At 53.4% G+C, this 22,613-nt stretch overlaps 1 protein-coding gene across 1 annotated transcript in view; it reads left to right on the top strand.

Moving 5' to 3' along the window:
• The first annotated feature begins 320 nt into the window (after positions 1-320).
• Positions 321-22,613, top strand: part of HS3ST3B1 (heparan sulfate-glucosamine 3-sulfotransferase 3B1) — a 42,795-nt gene continuing 20,502 nt past the window's right edge. The window contains exon 1 of the mRNA XM_025428324.3: positions 321-1,317. Coding sequence (XP_025284109.1) covers positions 764-1,317 — 554 coding nt within the window. The 5' untranslated portion in view covers positions 321-763. The remainder of the gene's footprint in view (positions 1,318-22,613) is intronic.

Raw genomic sequence — 22,613 nt, forward strand, 5'->3', positions numbered from 1 at the left:
TGCGCGGGAGCGGGAGCGCACCGCATCTCGGCTGCGCGGGTCGGACCTGTCCCCACGCCCTGTCACTCGGGCGTCCTCCCGCCATCCGCTCCTGTCACCAGCCCCTGGCTCCGCCCCCCGGCTCCGCCCCGCGCCCCGCAGCCAATAGGCGCCCCCGACCTCTCTCCACCGCCCCGAGCCCTTTCCACACCCCCACGTTCCGGGAGCCGGTTGGCTGCGGCGCGCTCCGCGGAGCGCCCGTAGTCGCGGGGCGCTCGGGGCTCCTGGTAGGCGGAGCGGCCCGTCACTCCGGCAGGCTGGGCCCGCCCCCCCACCTCGGTCTCTCGCTCTCTTCCTGCGCAGTTCTTCGCAGCCTCCGCGGGGAAGTGCCGGGGCCGCTCCCCGGGCTCGGCCGGCAGCACCGCGAGGAGGCGAGCGGCCGTGCGCCCCGTCTGCGGTGAGCAGGGAGCGGGAGAGCGGCGTTGTCCCGCCCGAGCCGGAGCAGCCCCTCGCCCAGCAGCAGTTGCCGCCACCCCGACTTTCGTTCCAGTTGAGGCTCCTCCCGGGCAACATGTCAAAAGCCGCCACCGCTACAGCTGCCGCCGCCACCTGGGGAAGAGCAGCGGCGGCGGCGGCGGCGGCGGCGGCGGCGGCGGGCGCGCGGGGGCAATAAGCCGAGCCGCCCCGGCGTCCTGCGGGCCAGGGAACCCTCTGCGCGCTCGCAGCCCCGGCGGGCCCGCGCCATGTGCTGAGCCATGTCCCTCGCCGCGCCCCCGGGCTGCGCATGGGGCAGCGCCTGAGCGGCGGCCGATCCTGCCTCGATGTCCCCGGCCGGCTCCTGCCTCAGCCGCCGCCGTCCCCGACGCCGGTGAGGAGGAAGCTCGCGCTGCTCTTCGCCATGCTCTGCGTCTGGCTCTACATGTTCCTGTACTCGTGCGCCGGCTCGTGCGCCGCGGCGCCGGGGCTGCTGCTGCTGGGCTCGGGGTCCCGCGCCGCCCACGCCCCGCCGGCCCTGGCTGCGGGGCCCGACGGGACTGCCCCCAGGCTGCCGTTCCCGGCGGCGCCGGCCACCCCGCCGGCCGCGGGCCAGGAGCCGGCCGAGGGCGCCGCGAGCCAGGAGGAGCCGAGTCCCGAGGCGCCGGACCCCCCCAGCTCCATCTCCAGCTTCTTCAGTGGGTCCGGGAGCAAGCAGCTGCCGCAGGCCATTATCATCGGCGTGAAGAAGGGCGGCACGCGGGCGCTGCTCGAGTTCCTGCGCGTGCACCCCGACGTGCGCGCCGTGGGCGCCGAGCCCCACTTCTTCGACCGCAGCTACGACAAGGGCCTCGCCTGGTACCGGTGAGTCTGCGCCCGGGGCCGGGGGCCGGGGCGGCGGGGCGGCGGGGCGGCGGCCGCGGTCGGGACCGGCAGAAGAGGGAGGGAGGGAGAGAGAGGTGGCGTGTGCTGGGGAGGTGACAGGGGCACAGCCCGCGACCACCGGTGGGGCGGGGAGGGACAGACGGAGGGAGAACCCGCGGCGCCCAGAACCCGCCCCAGGCTGGTGCGCGGGGCTGGTGCGCGGGGCCCCGCGCTCTCCACGGCGCAGAGAAACTTCTCGAGGAGCTCCGGCGGCTCCGTGGCCCACGGTGCTCCTCGAATTGGTCAAAGAAGGGGGCCCCGCGACTGGGATGGCGCCCAGGGGAGCGCGCAGCCCTCTAGTCGTGGCCGTTGCGCAAACCAAGCGATCCAGTGTTGCTTGTGTTTTAATTTTTTTTCCTCGCGGAGCCCGGGACGTGGTGCGCCCAGCCCGACGCGGTCTCCACCCTAGAGCAACTTCTGCTCCCCAGATGGGGATGGGGGCGGGGGGGGGGAGACGGTGTCTGCAAACTTTTTTTTGTTAGGATCGTGCTCCTTGCTGGAATCCGCGGAGGGTCGGAGCCGCCTGGCTGGCGGGCTGCTTGGGCTCGGGAGGGTGAGCTGGGCGGCTGGCCCGGCGCCTCCGCCTGGCGGACGGGGAGACCCGCGGGCGGCGCGGAGCGTGGAGCGGTGCTGGTCCCTGTCGGGCAAAGGCGCGCACTGCAGCCGGCGGGGAGCGGCGCGCAGCTTGGAAGGCTCCGGGGCGCCTCGGGCTCCGCTCGCTGCCCTCCGCCTCCGGGGCCCGGGTGCCGGGAGAGCGCGGGCACGGACGCGCGTCTCCGCGGGCCCGGTACACGTCGGGGCGCCGCGCGCGTAGGGGGTTTCACTGATGGAGAGATGCGCGTTGCCCGGAGATCGGGGCTTCCGGAAGCGCGGTTTTCGGGTCAGGGTGTGGGTCGGGTCTCCAAAGGGTCATCATCGCGACCTCTGCGCAACGCTCTCCAAAGCTACCGGTCTTTGGAGGGAGCTTCTGGGTTGCTCGAGCTTCCCGGGAGGCGCGGGTGGGCAGGGGGTCCACACTCTGGCCTTCGGGAACTTGGTCGCCAACCAGGGGCCGGGCCGACGGCCCCCACCCGTTCCCTCTGGTCTTCAACCCCCAACCCTCCGAAGTGTGACTCCCATCGAGTCCCCGGCAGACGCCCTCCGCGCCCCCGAGGTGTCCAGACTTCGGAAAACAAAAGGGGAGAGTCGAGCCGAACCCGGTTCCCTGCTCCCATCCCCCCCGTCTCGGCCTCGGGAGAGCGAAAAAGGGGGCTGACCCAGCGGATTAAAATCGCTCTCTTCCCAGCCTCGCCCTCCCCCTCTCTTTTGTCCTTAATGTTTTTATTATTGTCAGGAGTTGCCCAGGTCCCGAGGTGTAGCCAGCCGTGACAGTCACGCTGCCCACCGCTCCCGGGCCGTGGACGCCGCTCGTGAGACCGCGCGCTCTGGAGTCCCCGGTCCGGACGCGCGTCCTGGTTCGGGCGGCCCGCTCGCTGCTGGCGCCGAGCCTCGGTGCTCCCATCGGTGCAGTGGGGGGATCCCGTGGTTACCCCCGGGCGGGGCGGGGCGCGCCGGTGCGCTCGGGTGCCCGGCTGGCACGCGGGGGCCTCTCGGGCTGTTAGGCGGTGCCACTGAGCGCATTGTTGTTCCTGCGGCTCCCACTGCGCCTCTCCTCCCCCCGGGGTGAGGGTCCTGGGGGACCGGGATGGCAGGCTGTTGACGAGCGCTCCCTTCCGGGGTGGGGGGGGGGGTAGGCATCCACCTCGGGGCCGGAGGCAGCCCGGGATTTTCTGAGATCAGAAAACTAGGGGCTGGGTTGGGAGGACCTGGCAGGAAAGGAGCCGAAGCCGTCAAGTCAGGCGCTTCTAGAAGCACCCGGGGCGGGCAGTGGAAATCCCCACAGGAAGATGCACGCAGGCTCCGAGGCGGCCGCGCTCCACCTGCCACGTTCCTTTTGATGGATTCCAAAGTGCGAATAAAGCCCGGGGCCGCCCTGGGAAGCCTCGCCGCGCGCCTGCCGCCGGGAGCGCAGCCGGGGAGCTCCGGGCGGGAGCGGGCTGCGCTGCGGGGCGGCGGGGGGTTCGCCGTCTTCTCCTGAGCCAGAGCTGCCGCACCGGGGGCGGGGGGGTGCCCCGGGCCCGCGGCGATCACCCCCGGCGGACCCCGCTGGCAGGAGGCGCAAACTGCAGACCGCGCAGCTCGCCCCGCGCGCCGCGATCCCGGGCTGCTCCAGCAGCGCCCGGCGGGACCGCAGGCTTAATGCCTGTTTTCCAGGAAAAAAATTAAAAAAATAAATCTATAAAACGCCACCACCATAAGTCTTCTTAAATACCATCTGCTTGCTTAATTTTTTAATTGATTTGAACTATTCTGGATGTCTGGGCCAATGTGTGCACTCGATTATTTTTTGAAGGCAGCCGTTTTAACTTTAAACAGACCGCACCCGAGAGGAAACGCCTGTCCCAGAACAGTTTTCTTTAAAAAGCCGGGGCCCGGCCGGAGTTTCCCGGGGCTCAGCCGAGCCTCGCTGCTCGCCCCCGAGGTGTGTGCTCCTCCTCCATTGCAGCTCCCCGCCGCCCGCACGGTCAGGCCGCAGACTGCGGTAGCGCCTAAATAATCATTAACCCGAAAGAGTTGCATTGCAGTTCCGAGACGTGGTTTTAAAACAGGTCCTCGGAAGCCAAAACGAGGAGAGAGGGGGAGACGTTTTGCAGGCATTTAGACGTTTTGCAGGCATTTAAGCAACTACGGGTACGGTTGGTTGAATCCGATAGTCAGCCGGGCAGTCTGCAGGAGAGCGAGGGTTTGGCTGTGTCTGAGCAAGTCGCTGATGGGTTTAATCCGCCGATAGGCAGTCCTGCTAGTAGTGGCCTAACCAGTAAACCCAGGGCCTGGGCACTTTTGCATGAAGTCTTCGAATTGGATCGTGCGCGGTTCTTTGCCCTGGGCTTCGCGAGCCACGCTGGGCCGGGCCGGGCCGGGAGGGGTCGGGGTGGGATGGGGCATCTAGCAGGGTGGCCACAGGGCGCTGACCTTGCCATCCGCCAGAAACCAGGCGCTTTTCAGCTACCTGCCTTGCCTGCTACAAAATTCAAAAGTGCTGGTAGGTGTGGTTCACCTGCCCAGACCGAGTTTGTCTTGGTCTGGGATTAAGACTCTCCAGGTTGGTGGTTGGGTTTTTTTCTTTTTCTTTTTCTTTTTCTTTTTCTTTTTCTTTTTTTTTTCCAGTTCATTATCCAACTCGCTCTTTTTCTCCCTCTGATAAAGCCTCCCAAATTTAGCAGGTGTTGCAAGGACCCCACAGAGTGGCTCATCAGGACTTTTCGGTGAAACTGGCCCTTACCTTCTGCTCCAAGGTTGTGAAGGCGTTTGAGAAATATGGGGCAGTGGTTCAGGAGACCCTCCCGTAGGCCAAGAGAGGCCTGAATGTTGACCGAAACCTTGACTTTAAAATGAAATAGGTGCCTTCTTTCATCAGTCCTCTCTTTTTGCTTTGACTTAAGTTTGGTAGATTTTCATGAATTTTAATGGCCCCCGGTTTGGGAATTAAGTTAGCTAATTATTGAGTGATTCTTGTTTTTTATAGAGAAATATGCCTTAGTCATGACGGTGTCGGATCCTTCCCCACCTTGACTCTTCTTTCCATTTTTGGTTGTACAAAATAAGCTGACACCTCAATGCTGTGGCCACATTTAAAAAAACCCAAAAGTACAGTGTGTGGGTGGTTTAATAATGTTGATAGCTAACACTTACTGAATGTTTTCCCTATGTGCCAGGCACTGTTTCAAGTTTTACAGGATTAGCAAATTTAATCCTCATTACAATCCTCTGAAGTAGGTACTTTTACAGGCGAAGAAATACAGGCCCAGAGAGGTTAAGCAACTGGCCCGAGGCCTCACAGCTGGAAAAGTGGCAAAGCCAATCCACCAACCCAGGCAGTCCTGCCCCAGAGGTCACCCTGTGCTGTGCTTACCTCCGTTAAGTGACCCAGGCATGTTGTTGGTCCTATATATGATGAGTTCCAAACTGGCTTTGCTTCCAAAGAGTTTGCATTTTCTCCTGTACACCCCTGCCATGACCTCAATGTAGATTGCTCACTTTGTCAATCAATTTAAAAGAGTATCAGCTCCAGGATAGACTAGCTCCTCCATCCAGAGCTGGTTTATAAGTAGAGTAAGGATAATACACTATACAAGTTTCATTTCTCTGCTGCATGGGACAGAGTCAAAGGAGTCATTAAAATTACAAAAATATAAAGGCAGAGAAAACATAGGGAGTGTCCCTACTGAGAGTAGATTTAGTCTTTTCCATGGGCCTTTTTTAAGGCTGGGAGGTATGGGAGGAGATAGGGTTAAGTAAGATGTTCCAGAACTTCTTGGAATGGATTTATTCATTAAAAAAAAAAAAAAATACAGTGCCACAAATCAACATTGAAAACTTGTACTCATTAACCAGAAGACAATTACAACTACCACTTTTTGAGCAGATTTCTTTAGAATTTGAGTCTAAAACCCAGCAGCCTCAGAACTCTCTCTTGAAACCCAATAGCTGAAAGTAGCAACTTCTCCTGCATTTTCAATTTAACAAATGTCGAGAAAACTAATTTTTCCCCTATTTTCTTCGATTAGTTCTGAAAACCTGGTGGCAAGGACTGCTTCTGTCTTCACTGAGGGAAATTTAAGATCTGATCTGATTGGAGATAATCCTTTTTGAAGTAATTTGCACTTTCTCAGTCCTGGAGTTTAAAACCAAATCTTCAACTCACTTCAAGCTGCTGGGTGAAGATCAAAAAATCTACATTTATATGCAACAATTTGAAATACAAACCATCATGTTACAAAGCTGTCAAGATTTATTAGCAAGACAGTGTAGCATGTGTTGAACTCTGGTTTTAATTAGGCACCTAAATTAGACCATAAAATGGTTGATTAATCTTTTACAAGTTGAGGGGAAAATATAACATAAATTAACCTAATCATAAGTGTTTTCCCAGATGCTCTTGAGTTAATAAAATAGTCAATATCTAATAGCAACCTATTTGTTTTAGATAAATAAAAATGCTTAAATGTATGAATTAAATTACATTTTGCTTTCCAAAGTGATATGGCATTAATGGACCGGTCTTTAAAAAATTAGCCTAGGTCTTAAAAATATGCAATAACATAATATATTATAATTAGGAATTAAATGTTTATGACTAAACTAGATTTTACCTTTTTAACGGAGCCCTGAGTATTAAAAACTTGCAATTTAATACAGACTAATACTTATATATTTTCCCTGCTAAAGCTGTACCATTTGAGATTTGTTTTAAGTGATCTGTCGCAGCTGTTTTTCTAGTTTGGTGTTTTGGTTTTGTTCGAAGAAAAACTTTTTGAGATTTAGAAAAATCAGTACGCCACAGTACCTCACTCCAAACACCTATGCTGGTTTACCTTTTTGTTTAAAACATGTAGGTTGCAAGGTTTTCCGATTACAGAAGTTGACCCTTTGAATCACTAAAATTATTTAGAATTAAGAGCGCACCAGGAGTTAAAAAAAAAAAAAAAAAAGGCCAACAAACACAACCCATCAGGCAGCCAGTGTTATGAATCAGGCAAGTGGCATTTATTTCGAGCTTCAGAACTGAAATACGTGACTAAGATTGCTTGCCCACTGCTTTCTGTGTCAATAGTTTCCCAATACTTTATGTCCTCACTCTATGAACATGGAAATGAAGTTGATGGACAGAAACACAAAATGTCTACTCCAAAGGCAGAGCATAATGAACATTTCTTTTGCTGTGAATAGAGTTAGTTTCCAAATAGGGCGCTACCTCTCTCATTTAACAGTGGCTGATTTCAGACAGTAAGGGAAATTTCAGTTCTAGGCTGTTGGGATAGTCAGGAATCCCAGCAAAATGAATTCCCCAAGTATGTGGCATATTTTCAAGGGTAATGAATACAATATGCTGCCTACCTCAAATGAAAACATTTACCATGACCGAAAAGAAATGAGATACTGGTATCTTTGAAAGCTACTTGGAAGTAGAGCATGAAGCTTTTTCTAATATTTAAAACATTACCTTGTTAGAAATCTTCTAGTGCTCTGACTCTCCCGAGGTAAAACTTAACACCAAATAAAACTGATGTTAGTGGATTTTATTTTATTTTTTCCTGAATTTAGACTTGGGGAAAAGTTTAGCATGTGAGGAGCCATCACCAGTTTGGTAACAGGATAATAAAATAATTTTCATTGCAGCCAGGAAGCTGTGTTAAAATACTGCTAATGCTAATAATACCTCTCCCTCATTAATTTTCTTTGCACATAGATAAGAGTTACTGAATTCCTTTATACCTGTATCTTAAATTCTTTATAAATGCATATTTCTGTGACTTGAAACTTATTAAAAATAGCATCAGTTTAACTGGGTCATTCAAAAAAATTTACATTGCGTCATGGGCGAAACGTGTAAAGAGCAAAGCTGTGTACTGCACAGGGTTGGTTTGGCTCCCAAAGAGAGCTGCTTTTAAAAATCTTGGTTGTGGGCCTAGCTAGAGGGACTACCAGAGGGGAATTTGTTTTCTATTTGCATTATAAAAGTATGTATGGAAAAAAATTGTGTGTGTGTGTGTATATATATACACACACACACATGTTGTGACTTGATACATTTGTTCTGGAACAGAAGTTCTTGGGATAAAACACTTCGCTTCTAAATATAGCAGATGTGTTAAAATTAAGAGCCTGCTTTGAACAAAATCAAGTTGGTGGTTATTTCAGCCCAGGCTAGACCATTTCTCGCCAAAGGGGATCAGTACTTTTAAAGCACTTTTGACTAGAGTGTGAATGATTCTATGTGCGTTCAAGCAAGCAACTGGGGTGGGGGTGGGGGTGGGGGTTTCAGAATCTCAGCGCCCCCCTCGCCCCCAGGCTCTGTCCCAGGCGTCTGGACGTGGTCACACTGGCTCAGAAGCCCACACAATGCTGAAAGATTGTTCTGGCCCGTGTGAAGTTTGGGGCAGAAAATGGGAGATTGGAAAAAAAAAAAAAATATGGGGAAGGCAAGTGAGCAGCAGCAGGCTCGTCACGCAGTCCCGACTGCAGGGCCGAGGGGCCGGAGGAAGGGTGTGGTGACAAGCGTCCAGCAGGGCCCCGCACAGCCGCCCCCGCCCCGCCCCGCCCCCCGCCCCCGCGCGGCCACGTGTCCGTCGCTCTCGGGGAGCCCGGGAGCGCCCGCCCGACCCGGCGCCCGGGGAGGTGGCCGAGCGCGCAGCCAGCGGCACAGAAAATGGCTCCGCGGCTGGAGCAGGCGGCACGCTGGTCCCTGTGTCGCGTGGGATCCCGGCATCTGGGCCAGGACCGCGGAGCCCCGGAGACAGATGGCGGGGCGGGGGCGGGGCCGGCGGCCGGGCGGGGGCTCCCCTCCGCCCCCGGGCCGCCCGCTGCAGCCACGTGACCCGGCCGCCGCCGCCGCCGCCGCGCTCCGGCCTCACCTGTTGGGTCTGCCCGCGCTCGCGGACGGGGGGCGGCGCCGGCGGGTCCCGGCCCCGCGCTGATTGGCCCGGGCGGCTTCCAGGAGGCCAATGGCGTCCAGCCTCCCCGCGGCCCCGCCCAGAGGCGGGCGGGGGGGCGGGGTCAGGGGCGGGGCCGGCTCTCCCCGCGGCCGCGCCGTCCTCCCCGGGAGCGGGGCGCAGCGCACCGGCGGGGGCGTCTTGCACCCTTACTCTCTTTCCCTGCGCAGTTCCTTTTTTTGGACGAGGGGAGGTGTGTCTCCTGGAAATGTTTGCTCCGTCGGGTAGAGCTCGGGGGAGGAGGGGTGGGGTGGAGAGAGCCGGCCTCGCCCTCCCTGAATCCCTGGGTGCTGGCGCGCGGGGCCGGAACGAATGAAGGAGTTCTGAGTCGGGCGAGAAACCGTGTTTTAAGGGCTCTGGCGGGGAGAGGGGAGGTGAGCACGAGATGCCCACTCCGGGGTGTCTGGAGCGCGAGCCAGCAGATTGGGGGGAGCGCCCCGAAGTAGCTTTAGTTCCGCGAATGGGGCCCGTGAAGTGACAGGATGAAGACAAAGTGGCAGAGACCCGGGGTGGGGAGGACTGGAGGCCCCAGGGCGCCCTCCTTCCCACCTCGTGCCCTCGGCCAGCAGCTACCCCCTACCCCCCCCCCCCCCCGGACAGCCTGGGAACCCGGAGCGCCGCCCTGCTCCCCCAGCCTGCAGGTGGGCACTCAGCAGCTGACCCTTCTCTGGTGCAGCAGTGCACGGGGTGTCCGTTGTTGGGTTGGGATAACACACCTTTTTGGGGGGCTGGATTTTTTGCAGAGGTGCTGGAGATGACCTATATTAAAAGGGCAGGAAGGGGGATCCCTGGGTGGCTCAGCGGTTTAGCGGCCACCTTTGGCCCGGGGCGTGATACTGGAGTCCGGGGATCGAGACCCACGTCGGGCTCCCTGCATGGAGCCTGCTGCTCCCTCTGCCTGTGTCTGCTCCTCTCTCTCTCTGTGTCTCTCATGAATAAATGAATAAAATCTTAAAAGAAAAAAAAGGGCAGGAGGCTCACAGAGGCCAGTGCTCTTTGCTGCAGGAGAGATGAAGAAATGCAGGATTTGGGCCTTAGGTTCATTAAAGTAGACTCCCCCCCGGGGTGGGGGAGGGGAGAGATACCCTAAAAGAATTCGAGAGCAGTATTTCACCCCCTGATCACTCCCAGTGCCTTCCCCCACCCCCCATCTGCAGCTGAAAGGCCTCTCCCTGCGAGCTTAAAGGGCTGGAAAGGAGTCCTGGTACAGGTCCAGCCCATTCCTCTTGATGGGCTGTTCCTGGGGGTCCCTGGTGCCCTCTAGGCTGATTGTTCTAGAAGCCTGCAGACACTGAGCATATGCTAGTGCTGCCAGTGGACACAGATAGACAAAGAAGTAAACATCCTGTTCCCAACCCTGAGCTGTTACCGAGGCCCCAAGTGGGTGCGTGGGTGGGTGTGGGGGAGGGGCGGGCACGAGGAGCTGGTGGTGACTTTGTTACTGATTTGAAACATGACGGTTTTAAGTCTTTCTCTGCGGTGGTGAATAGAGACCCTCTTGCAAATCGCGCCGACCTATTTTTTTTCACTCCCCTAACAAGGATTCCTCCAGCACTTTTTTTTATATAAGATTTTATTTATTTATTCATGAGAGACCCAGAGAGAGAGAAGAGAAGAGAGAGAGGCAGAGACACAGGCAGAGGGAGAAGCAGGCTCCCTGCAAGGAGCCTGATGTGAGACTCGATCCTGGAACTCCAAGATCACGCCCTGAGCGAAAGGCAGTTGCTTAACAGCTGAACCACCCCGGCGTCCCACTGGAGCACTTATTTTTTAAAAAAAATATCTAGACTCTGTCTTTCAAAGCAGTTCTGGGATCACAGCAAAATGGAGCAAAAAGGCCGTTCCACCTGCGTGTGCGCCCTGTCTTCACACATGCCCAGCATCCCCCAGGGTCACCATGCAGCACCAGGGTGGCCTGTTTTGCTAGTGATGAACCTGCATGACACAGCATTATCATCCGGAGTCTGTAGCCTGCATTACAGAGTTTTTACAACGGTGCTCTTGATGTCACACGTGGTGTGTTTGACAAATGCATGACCTGCATCCATCATTATCGTATCCTGCAGAGGAATACCGGTGCCCTAAAAATGCCCTGTTTGAGCACTGGCTTTTGTCAGGTGCAACGCCAGGCAGCGTGGAAGTACTCAGGAGGTGCAAGGGACAGGAACTTGTCCTTGAGAGGCCTGTTTTAGTCCATGATCTAAAAAAAAAAAAAAAAAAAAAAAATTGCACAGGCTCAGAAATGTCACAAAGCAATTAAAGCACTGATTTAAAAAAAAAAAAATTCAGGTCCTGCCGAATCACTGATAACTCTAAAAATGGTTTTAAGGAGGACAGGAAGCCTGTGACAAAATAGTGCAAATCCAGAAACGTGATTTTGTTTGTAGTTTACCTTCCAGGAGCTTTCGGAAGGGAGCTAAGGAGATACAGGAAGGAGAGGGGGGAATGTCAGTTACCATGTGATGCAAGAGGGGAAAGAAAAAAAAAAGAGCTCAGCCTTAGTGAGTGAGAGCCTGCTGTGTGCAGGGAGTGATGCTTCCTGTGTGATTTCCCGCACGTTGTGGAGGAGGAAGGGAAAGCTCTCAGAGATTGCCTAAGGTCATACAGCTGGATCTGTAGGTGGCTCAGCCTCTTGAACCCAAAGCCTCCCGAGGGCCCTGCAAACGCCACATCTTGGAGCTCCTATGCAGGCCTGAAATTCGACCTGGTGTTCCTTCTGGACCAGTGCAGGCCCTCTCTTTCATGGTTCCTCTGCCCCAAGACAGACTTCTCCATGTTAAAGTAGCCCCAGGGTTATATCCTCTCTCTCTCTTCCTTCTGCTGCCCACGCCCACTGCTCAGCCTCCTCTTCTGTTCGAAGGACATCTGTGTTGATGGCTGTCCGTGCGCCCACCATGTCATGCATGCACCCACCATCACTTTGCCACCACCACCCCGGTGGCCCAGACTCAGACCTGAGGTGTGCGTATTCGATGCAGCTTTTCCAACCACAGCCTCCTTCCGTTTCTTCATCCACCTACCTCTTCTCTCTCACCTGTTCTTTGAAGCCACCCCCATTCGGTTCTCAGGATCCCCCTGAAATCCTCTCTGTCCCTGTGGACTGTTGCTTCCCTTTTGCCCTCTCTGCCCCCGGCTGGTGGAGACATCTGCTTGGTCCGTCCTCAGCACCTGGGCAGGAGAAGCGGTCACCCTAGAGCAGACCCGGCCCACGCCCGGTCGATGCCCTTGTCCAAGAACTTGGCTCTGAACTCTGCAGCTGGGTCGCTGCTTGGATCGCTTACACTTACCCATGCCAAGCCCCACTGTGTGCATGGAAACTTCTGGATGGGGTCTTCTTTCGTCAACCCACTGGGCAGAAACTCCAGAAAGATCGTGGCATCTGGAGAAATAGCACTCGCTTAAATGGTTCTTCTCAACATGAGCTTATTTTCTACTTTTCTGAGACCTCCCTCCAGCGCTTCGAAGAAGTGACGTGTTCTTTCTTTTCTGTATTCTTTGAAGAAAATCTTAGACACTGTATCATTTTATCTGTAAATCTGCCTCTTTTTTTTTTCGTAGTCAGATTTTTATTTTACATATCTGTAAGAAAGTGTACAAAGCGGAAGCCTGCAGCCTGATGAGTGCTCAAAAGGCAAGCTGAAGAACTCCTGGGGCCACCTTCGTGCCCCCTTCTGGTCACTGTTCCTGCACCCAAGATAACGACTGTCCTACCTTTCACCACCATAGATCAGTTTTGCCTGTTGTTGAATTTAATATAAACAAAATCCCGGGGTGAACACTTGCAGGGTTTTAAAAACATGTGAATTCATTGCCAATATCGACAGATTCAGAAGCTTTGCAATCAAATCAAGATTTCCTGCTTCTCTTTACAAAGGACGCAAGGGTCCTCCTGGCAACAGCTGGCTGTGAATGGGGGTGTGTTCTCTTCCACTTAACACACTCCCCACTGCACCTTATTGTCTCCCACTTGGCCCTCTTTACTCACTTGTTACGTGCCCGGTTCTGGGTCAGGCCAGTGCCAGACAGAGGGGAGCTACAAATTGTCCCCTTCCCTGCTCCCCTGCCTTTTTCAGGTATACACTATTCCAGGATTGACTTTCCTCCATCTAGTTCATCATGGACATTCTTGTTAGATTTTGGCATTAGCATTTTCCTGTTTGACTTGGTTTTCACTAAACATAGCTGTAAAAATTCCAGGAGAGCTTGCCCGGTGCTCTCCCCACCAGGACTCTTTGAAATCGGAATCATGATCATAAAATCAGTTTGAATGACCTGCTTCTCCTACTTAAAAAAATATCTCTGGATCTTTAACTGGCTCTTCTTGCATCTGTGTCCCCCCCACCCCCACCCCCTGCATCCCCCAGTTGGGGGTCAGCCTTTTGCTACAGACTCCATGACCTTGGCTAAGTCACTTTACCTCTTTGGTGTCAACATCCGCACGTGTCTAGTGGAGATGAGCCCATCCGTGTTTCCAAACTCTGGAACGTTTGGAAATGTTTCCAAACGGGGCCGCGTTTTCCCGATCTGTTGTGAACCGATGCCCTACTTTGTGTGACCAGCACATGGCTCGTGCCCTACGCAACAGCCACGCTGGTCTCTACCCTGGCCGTGAGTTCACTCATCAGTTCCTGGGGTGTTGTGGCACCACTAAATGACTTACGACAGCTTTAAATGCCTGCTGTCAGGTTTTACATGTATCCTCTTGAGGACAGTTTGCAGGTACCCTGCAGACCGCACTTGGAGAACTACTGTCTCCGGTGTCTTCAGTGAACAGAAAGTTCTAGGAAGATTGATTGATGATGTGTTGAGGGGTAAAAAATGGTTAGATGTTAGCATATTAAAGGCTCTGAGAAGTACTGCAGGCAAAAGACCCAGGACGAAAGAGAAATCTGTTTCATTTTCTCACACCTGGCATTTCCCCCTGAGTACAGATTCCTGTTTTCACTCAGTACCTACTGATCACGCGTGGTGCCGGTGCATTAGCAGAGCAGGCCTCTAGGGTTTCTCGAATTTTGAGGAGGCCTCCTTCCCCTGACCCTGTGCTCTGTCTCCATCTTTAGCCCTTGGAACAAACAAGCTGCTCCTTACGATGGCAGGTTAGACTCCTTACCTTGCTCCCTTGTGAGGTTATCTCAAACCTAATGTGTAGGCACCCCCCAATCACCCCCCCAGGGTGATCATGCTGAAAAAGTAAAGAAAGAGAAGAAGGTGGACGCCTGGGTGGCTCAGTGGTTGAGCATCTGCCTTCAGCTCAGGGTGTGATCCCGGGGTCCTGGGATCGAGTCCTGTATAGGGGTCCCCGCAGGGAGCCTGCTTCTCCCTCTGCCTGTGTCTCTGCCTCTCTCTCTGTGTCTCATGAGTAAATAAGTAAAATCTTTAAAAAAAAAAAAAAAAAAGAAAAGAAGAAGAAGGGAGCTTGCAGGAAGTCGGGGGACCCAGAGCAGAAAGGCGCTGAGGCTGAGGCCTGGGGGAGCAGAGTTGCTCCTGCGGGTTTCAGGTCGGGTCTTGCTGCGGGCCGCCTTCCTTGGAAGGCCTCCCCTGGCTGGTGTCCCGGCCGCTAACTGCTGGCCAGCCTTCCTCCAACAAGCCCCTGTCTGCTTTCAAAGGTAAGTGCTCTGTCTCTGCAGCTCAGTGGCATTTGCTGGTCTGGAGAGGGGCGAAGCATCCCTCCACCCCACCTGGCACCCTGGGGTCCCGGGGGTCTGTGTGTTTACCATCACGCCGGACCCATGGCTCACCCTGCACGGGTCCCCAGGAAATAACGTTTTCTGCTTTGGATCAGTGCTGGCAGCCTTGAGCTGCACACAAGCCAATCGCTCCTCCCTCCCACCCCACTTTTTTTTTTTTAACATGCATTTTCCCTTTTGTTGTCTGGGGCCAAGAGGTGGGGGGAACAGTCAGAAGGGTTGTTGGGACCCACAGCACCGGAAATGAAGGAAACTTTTAGATTAGGTGTCACTGGGAAAGGAGGCGAGTGAAACCTTTTGCAGTGAGAGGGGGGATTAATTTACCTGTTTGTACGAAACTTAAGTTACAAGGGTATCTGGATTTCCCCTCCTAGTGCTCTAAACTTGCTGGAATGATCTTACTAGCTTCTGATGCACTCACCATCGAGTTCTTGTCCTGGGTGAAATTCTAACACCTGTTTGGATGGCCCCCCTCACCTCTGCCCTGAGCTCTTGCTTGGGGGCAGGGGGTGGGGAATGCTTGCCAGGGACTTTTCACATGGTCTGGAGGCGGGCAGTTTCACACCAGAGTGGGGTCCCCTGTTCCATATACCTGACCAGCTTTTCATTCTTATCTCGCTTCCTTCCTATAAAGTTACGTATCTTTTAACGAGATATTTAATACCCATCTTCTCATTGGGTGGGGGCCTTCTGAGTGCCCCGCAGTAAGGCAGGTTTTTTTTTTGCCAAGTCACAGCCAGGGCATCTTGATGGCACTACTGATGGAATATGGTGCCTGCCATTCATTCACTCCTGATTTGATTTTACGCACTGGACAGATTTTGAAGGCTGGCAATGGATCAAGCAGTCTGAAAGCACTGGGGGGAAACAAGGTGCGAAGCCGTTGTCAGAAGCCTTAAGGTACTCACGGTCTTGGTCCAAGGGCCACGGGGAAGGATAGAACAAAGGGAGAAAATTCTGTGGGAACAGAGAGGGGGAACCCAGGGAGAGGCCATCATTGAGCTGGGCTTTGAAGCATGGATAGGAGTTTGCAGATCGATTGTCCCAGAAAGCAGATTAAAAGCATTCAGGGCGGAGCAGCACTGTGGGAAAGGTTCAGAAAGAGAACTGGCCGAGCACTGGGGATTGGGTGGAGCAGAGGACTTACTGGATTGGGAGAGGCGGCTGGCTCAGAAGTTGAATGGTATGTTGGTAATCTTTATTTTACCAGCAAGAGGGGTTCTGGGGGGGCCAGCTGAGTCTCCCTTATTAGAGAAATGTACAGACTTTATTTTTTAAAAATATTTTATGTATTGATTCATGAGAGACACACACAGAGAGGCAGAGACCCAGGCAGAGGGAGAAGCAGGCTCCCTGTGGGGACTCTGATGCAGGACTCGATCCCAGGATCCTGGGATCACAACCTGAGCCGAAGGCAGACGCTCAACCACTGGGCCACCCAGGTACCCCAGAAATGTAAAGATTTTACATGAGTGTTGCATTTGAACTCTTGTCACAATTTCTGAGGAAAATGAAAAAATCTGGTATTTCCAGGAGGAGAAAACAAGAACACATATGGGTGGTTTCCTAATATGAACAACGCTTAGCTTTGCGGGTTGACTTGTATGTTCTTGGAACATGCAGTTTGCAGTTCTTAGAACACGCGTCTGTTCCCCGTGGTGCTCATGAGGGGGGCCAGACACCCTTTCTTCCTCACGACACGAACCACCCTTCTGCTGACCGTAATCTGGAGGACTGGCCCAAAGGGCCTTTGCTCTGTGGTCTGAAGTTTTGGGGGGGAAGAGCCATTCTTACCTAACTCCCCACCGGGCTCCGAGTGCCAGCTTCTCCAGCCAGATGCCATGGAGCAGCCGATGGCTGCAAGCTTGCAGGCTTAGGGCTGGTGCCCTAACCACTTCTATGGGGGGAGGATCCCTCATTCCTTAGGGGGGGTCTTAGAGCCAGCCGAGGAAGCAAGGAGGAAGGGGGAAACCGCCTGGGCCCAACCTGTGCCCTCCTGTCTCCCGATCCTGAACAGGTAGACAGAAACCGAGTTTGAGTCCCGGTCGCGCGTGTTCCCAAAGTGATGGAGTCCCTACCCCCCCGCCCCCGGAGGACCTCAGCTAAGCTTGGGAGCCTCCATGTCTGTATGTAAAAGTGACTGTAGTAGCCGTCAGGTGTGGCCTAGGATTGCATGACCCCTGGGGATACACGGAGGGGGGCTCAGGAGAGCACGGCCTGGGCTCTTGCTTCAGGCCCTCCTCCTCCTGCCCTGTCTCCCCTGGTTCCGTCTCTCATGGTTCTTCTGAGCGTCCTGTCTTCCTCCAGACCCAGCTGGAGATGCCAGGACAGGACAGGCTGGTGGCTTGCACGTGTTCTGTAAGAAGGGCGTTTGTGGGGGGAGCACATGTGCCAGCTTCTCAGGACTCAGACTTTTGTTCATTTTGAGGTCTTCGATCAAAGGAGCCACCTCTTTCGCAGATGGTGTCTTTGGGGATGTACATAGAACGTGTGTGGGGAGCTGGGCACATCACCTGCAGGTGTTTGTCATCTCTGGTTGCTCGACCTCCAGATGTGGTGCGTGGATCGTACTCGGGTCCCGGACACCCGTGTGCTCCACCCTCAGACAGGAGAGCCCTGGCTGCAGGGAACGGCGCTCCCTACCCTGTCTCTTGCCCCCTCCCCACAGAGTGATTGCACTGTTGGGTTCAACCATGGGCTTAGGCCCGAAACATCACCCCCCCATGTTTGTTTGTTTGTTTGTTTGTTTGTTTGTTAGATTTTCTTTATTTATTCATGAGAGACACAGAGACACAGGCAGAGGGGGAAGCAGGCTCCATGCCGGGAGCCCGATGTGGGACTCGATCCCGGGACCCCAGGATCATGCCCTGAGCCGAAGGCAGGCTCTAAACCGCTGAGCCATTGCCGCTCCCCCCACCCCACCCCCCCACCCCGCTGCCCAATGTTTAACATGTGAGCTCTGTAAAGAAGTTTCCATCTGCTTGCTGCTTTTCAGTGACATTCTGATGTGGCTTCAGTGTTGGTTTGTGTCCGACTGTAAAATCCTGTGGCTTCTCTGTAGTCAGTGGGGTGTATTGAGGGACCATCCAGAGGAAGCCAGTGTGAGGGGCGCCCCTGAGGGACGCACAACCTCACTTAGCTCTGGGTCTCCCTGTATGAGGATGCCCACTGGTGTTGGTTTTGTTCTTTGTGGTTGCGTATGTTTTATGAATTTATGGAACATCTATCCTGTGCCAGTCTCTGGGGCTGCAAAGATCGATTCATTTCACGGATGTTTATTGCACATTTATTTTATCAGCACCACCCGATCCTTGTCCTCAAGTGGTTTATATTGTACTAGCGAGGTGAGCAGTAAAAGGAGAGTAAGTAAACTAATAAAAATATAATGTCCTGGCCGATAAGAGCCACGAGGAGAAATTAAACAGAACAGGGCATTGGAGGACGGTTAGCGAGGAGGAAAGAGCCGTCCTAGGAGGTCTTTTTCAAGAGGCGCTGTTGAGAAGAGGCCTGAATGAAGAGAAGGGATATCTGAGGGTCCTGGGGGTGGGAGTGTGTGTCCCCAGAGAAGGCTTTGTGACCACAGCCTTGTGATCAAAGGAGCTTGTGGGGAGAGGGCAGAGAAGAAGCTCTTTATGTTCTTAATGTATTCTCCGTGTGAACGGATGCCAGTTGGAGGGTCTGTGAACGCGAGCGACTGGATCTGACCTACTTTTTAGAAAAACCCTGACCACTTAGTGGATACTGGCCGTAGAGAGTTGAGGGTGAATGAAGGGGTTGAGATGGCTCAGTGGGCCTTGAAACAGGCAAAAAGAGGGGAATGGCTAAGGCAGAAAAATACTGCAGAGGAAGACTTGTTCTGGGTGGGGGAGGATCTCCACTGGGAAGGCTTCCAAGAGTAGGGGACACCCTAGTAAGGTTCTGATGGATGAATAGGAGTTTGTGTGTGGACCCTGTGGGGAAGGGGGTCTTGGGCAAAAGGAATAAATGTGGAAAGGCAAGGAGCGTCTCCCTGAAAAGGGGTGGTAGATACAGGGAAGGATGAGCAGAGGAGAAATGCAATAAGCAAGGTAGGACAGAATCAGGGGGATTGATGTATTTAGGGAGCAAGCCCTAAGATCGTGACTTCAAAGTGTAACGTATCCTGCACCTCCCCACTCCCCCAAGTATTTCAACTTGGAAGTGGGATTTACAAGATGCCACTGAGTAGCGTTAAATGGGAATTGCTTTTTTGCTAGTGATCAGAAAAGATGCCACCCAGAAAAAAAAGGAAAAAAAAAAAAGACAAGTGCTAGAGATCCTCTCAGGATGTGTTCGGGACCTGCGTCCTCTAAGCTGGGTGCTTTTTGCTTGTCTGGATGGAGCCTTTCATTAGGGGAAAGCCTAAAGCCATGTAATTAGAAATTCCACTGCTCAGCTCTTCGGACCTACAACAGAACGGCCCCGTGGACGCCCGGCTCCAGGATTCTTAGAAGCTGAGCAGGGCCGGGCCGTCTGTGCCAAAATGCCAAACCCGGTAATTAAGAGGTGGCTTTGCAGGCACACACCTGTTCTGAATATGCAATTAGTGCCAGCCGCCCTTCTTACCGGAGCTTGTACCTGCACCGACCACTTGCAGGGGTTGTGGGGGGCGTACGTATGGGTTTATGTCCCCTGCGCCCCCTTAACTCTCCGCACCCCCAGTTCACTTTCCTTTCCTCCTTTCTAATCTGAACCCATCTTTTCTCTGTTTCTTTCTTTTCTTTTCTTTTCTTTTCTTTTCTTTTCTTTTCTTTTCTTTTCTTTCTTTTTTCTTTTCTTTTCTTTTCTTTTTTTCTTCTTTTCTTTTCTTTTTCTTTTCTTTTCTTTTCTTTTCTTTTCTTTTATTTTCTTTTCTTTTCTTTTCTTTTCTTTTCTTTTCTTTTTTCTTTTCTTCTTTCTTTTTTTTCTCCTGAATGGCACATTTCTGATCATTTTGTCTCCAGCCACCTCTTCTGTGATTTCACCAGGAGCCTCCCCACGCCCCAGGTCTACTGTGCCTTTGTCTGTAAACCAAAGTGAGAGAGTCTTTGCTTCTTGTTCAGGAAGGAAATCGCCAAGAAGGGGGCCAGCTTGGAGGATCGGAGGAGGAGGATGGTGCTTGGGGGAGAGCATTTGGTCGTGGGGTTTTTTACCCCTGGGTTGCTCATCACATACTTTCCACTCCGCAGTCCTGGTTTATAGCCAGGCTAATTTAATTTCCAGCTGAGAGGCTACTCCCCGTATGATGGTAATCTCAAATAGTTAATGAGCTAGAAGAAGAGGCAGCCGACTGAATTGATTCTTGGGGGCTCAGCTCCGAGGCTTCCCTGTACTAATTTATCAGCCTGTTTGTTTCTGGGACTGGAGAGGCCCTTTGAGCCTGGCATAGCTTCATGTGTCTCTCCCCCCTTCCAAAGGTGGGTTGAGCTGTGACTCCTGGCCTCTCTGGACATTTGAGAACCAGCTTGCTTTTCCTTTTCATGCCTGGTTGTATCTAAAGGGAAGAAGGAGAGCAGAGAGGATGGCCTCCGGTCAGCTCATCTGTCTATAGGACACCTGTAAAGCAAGCACACTGAAGAAAATTCTGATTATTTTCCTTCGGTCCAGCCCGGGGTATATCACCAGCAGAGCCTCTTGGGTGCGCCGCCTGGAGCAGGGATGCTCTGGAGGATCGGTCCTAGCATTTGGGCCGAGCGCTTTTCTCCTGGGGAGCCCTGACCGCCCCCCTGGAAAACTAAGAGCTCAAGTGCGCAATGGGAACAGTGGCAGAGACATTAGGGCCATGCTTGGGGGAGGCTAATCTGATTATTTTCGTGTGTGTGATCGTTTGTTTCAGTAGGATTGAGTGAGAAATGAACTCAAATAAAAGCATAAGGGCAGGAGTGCAGGGAACCAGTAAGAGGTTTAGCTCCTTGTTTCGAAGTTAATCTCTTCTCTTGCTCTCTCCACACACATTTATTTATTTAGTGTATGTTTATTTCATCATAATCTACACCCCTTATAATTCCAAGAATTAACTTTGAAGCCGACCATTTCGGGGCTCCTGGGTGGTGCAGTTGATTTAGTGTCTGACTCTTGGTTTCAGCTCAGGTCATGACCTCAGGGTCTTTAGATTGAGTCCCATGTCAGGTCCATGCTGAGCAAGGAATCTACTTGGGTTTCTTTCTCTTTCTCTGTCTCTCTTGCTTGAGGTCTCTCTCAATAAATAAATACATAAATAAATCTTAAAGGAAAAGAAATTTCTTTTTAATTATCAGAAAGGAAGAGAAGCTAAGGAGGGTAGGTAATGTGAGATGGGTCAGGTGGGTCTGGTGGGATGGTTGCTATGTTTGAGCTTTTTAATGTTAGAGGTTCTTAGAAATGCCGAGAACTGGGATGGACGTGAGATTCACAGCCGAACATTCTGAAGTCCATTCAGGTGCCCCCAGCCTCACCCTGCCCATTTCAAAGATGGAGCGCATGCCCTCTGAGAAGGTTGGTATGGAGTGCCAACAAGATCCTGGATGTCCAGAGGGCGTCTGGGGGGCTCAGTCGGTAAAGCGTCCGCCTTCAGCTCAGGTCATGATCTCAGAGTCCTGGGATCGAGTCCCACATCAGGTTCCCTACTTAGTGGGGAGTCTGCTTCTCCTTCTCTCTCTGCCACTCCCACTGCTTGTGTGCTCTCCCTCTCAAATAAATAAATAAAATCCTAAATAATAGTAATAATAATAAAGGATCCTGGGTGTCCAGTCCTTTCTTGTGAGTCAGGTGCTGGGCAGGTCTCAGCATGGACCTCATAATGGCCAACGACAAGAGAGAACCACCTTCTGATAAAAAGGAAGGCCACGTATTCTTTACCAGGGACTGAGTTCTTTTTCTGTTGGGTACACGTCAGGTCATCTGGTGACCAGAGTCTCCGTAGCTTCCAAGGCCATGTGTAGGCCCACCATGAAGCCAGCTCAGCCCGTTGATGCTTTCTAAGATGCGGAGATGTGTCCCATTTGTAGGCAGAACCTTAGGGGGTGGCTTCGCTCGTGGGGCCTAAATGTGAGCCAGCATATTTATTCTGTGGATGGAGAACGCGTGTCCGCTCAGCTTTGCGCTCTGACCTCCTAACGCTCCATCCCAGTTAGACTTGTGACGGCAAAGCTCCTGACTGGGTGGCACAAGTGCTGTTGGCCTGTGTCAGGCTTCTTCTCCTGGGCCCGGGGACAGGCCTTGGGGGTCTGTGAAGCCCTGAAGCGGAGCCCCGAGGTCTGTGTACCTGTCGCGGGGCTCCGGAGGGCCCAACACTCTCCACTGGTTCTCTGTGACCTCTCACAGTGGAAGAGCCCTGCTCCCCGGGCCTCGCCCTGTGGCGCCATGTTTGGTCCTCAGCGAGGGTTGTCGCCATCTGTTGCCAATCGTCTGTTCTGTTCTGAAATGGGGTGGGGGGGTTCCTTCCTCCCTCACACACTGTATTTGTTTCATAAAGAGGTATCTCGGAATTCCAGATTCATGGAGACATCTTAAGATCACAGGTGGAGCATCACCCAGAGAGCCTCTTTCTACGGTCGAGATGATTCCATTTCTCAGCTTCTTACTTGGTGGTGGCACCGGCCGCCAAGTGACAAGTTCATCAGTGCACGTGGAGCAAGCCCCCGAGAACTGTCTTTGGAGGGGCCGGAGCTGGAAGGAATTTCCCAGACATCCGGATGGGGCAGCAGAGAACTCATCTCATTCTCTCTTAGGTGGTGTTTGCTCCTGGGCTCTACTGCTGTGTGTTCCCAGCCCCTGGAGATTTGGAAGTGGATTCATTTGGAAAAGTAGCAGCTTAAAGAAAGGCCTTTATTGGGTTTTTGTCCTCGAATAGAAAACACCACTGAGCCTCTCAGAGAGAGGCAGCCTGCCTCCCGGCCTCCTGCCTCCCACAGAGGCTGCCCACCGCCCACCCACAGGCTCACCCATCCGCCCAGAACTGGCCTCATTGGACCAGAATTCTAACCAGAACCTGCAGTGATAGTGGCCTACTCTCAAAATTTATTTTTAATTTTTATACATG

Source organism: Canis lupus, chromosome 5 (assembly GCF_003254725.2).
Source record: "Canis lupus dingo isolate Sandy chromosome 5, ASM325472v2, whole genome shotgun sequence".
In the NCBI taxonomy this organism is placed as follows: domain Eukaryota; kingdom Metazoa; phylum Chordata; class Mammalia; order Carnivora; family Canidae; genus Canis; species Canis lupus.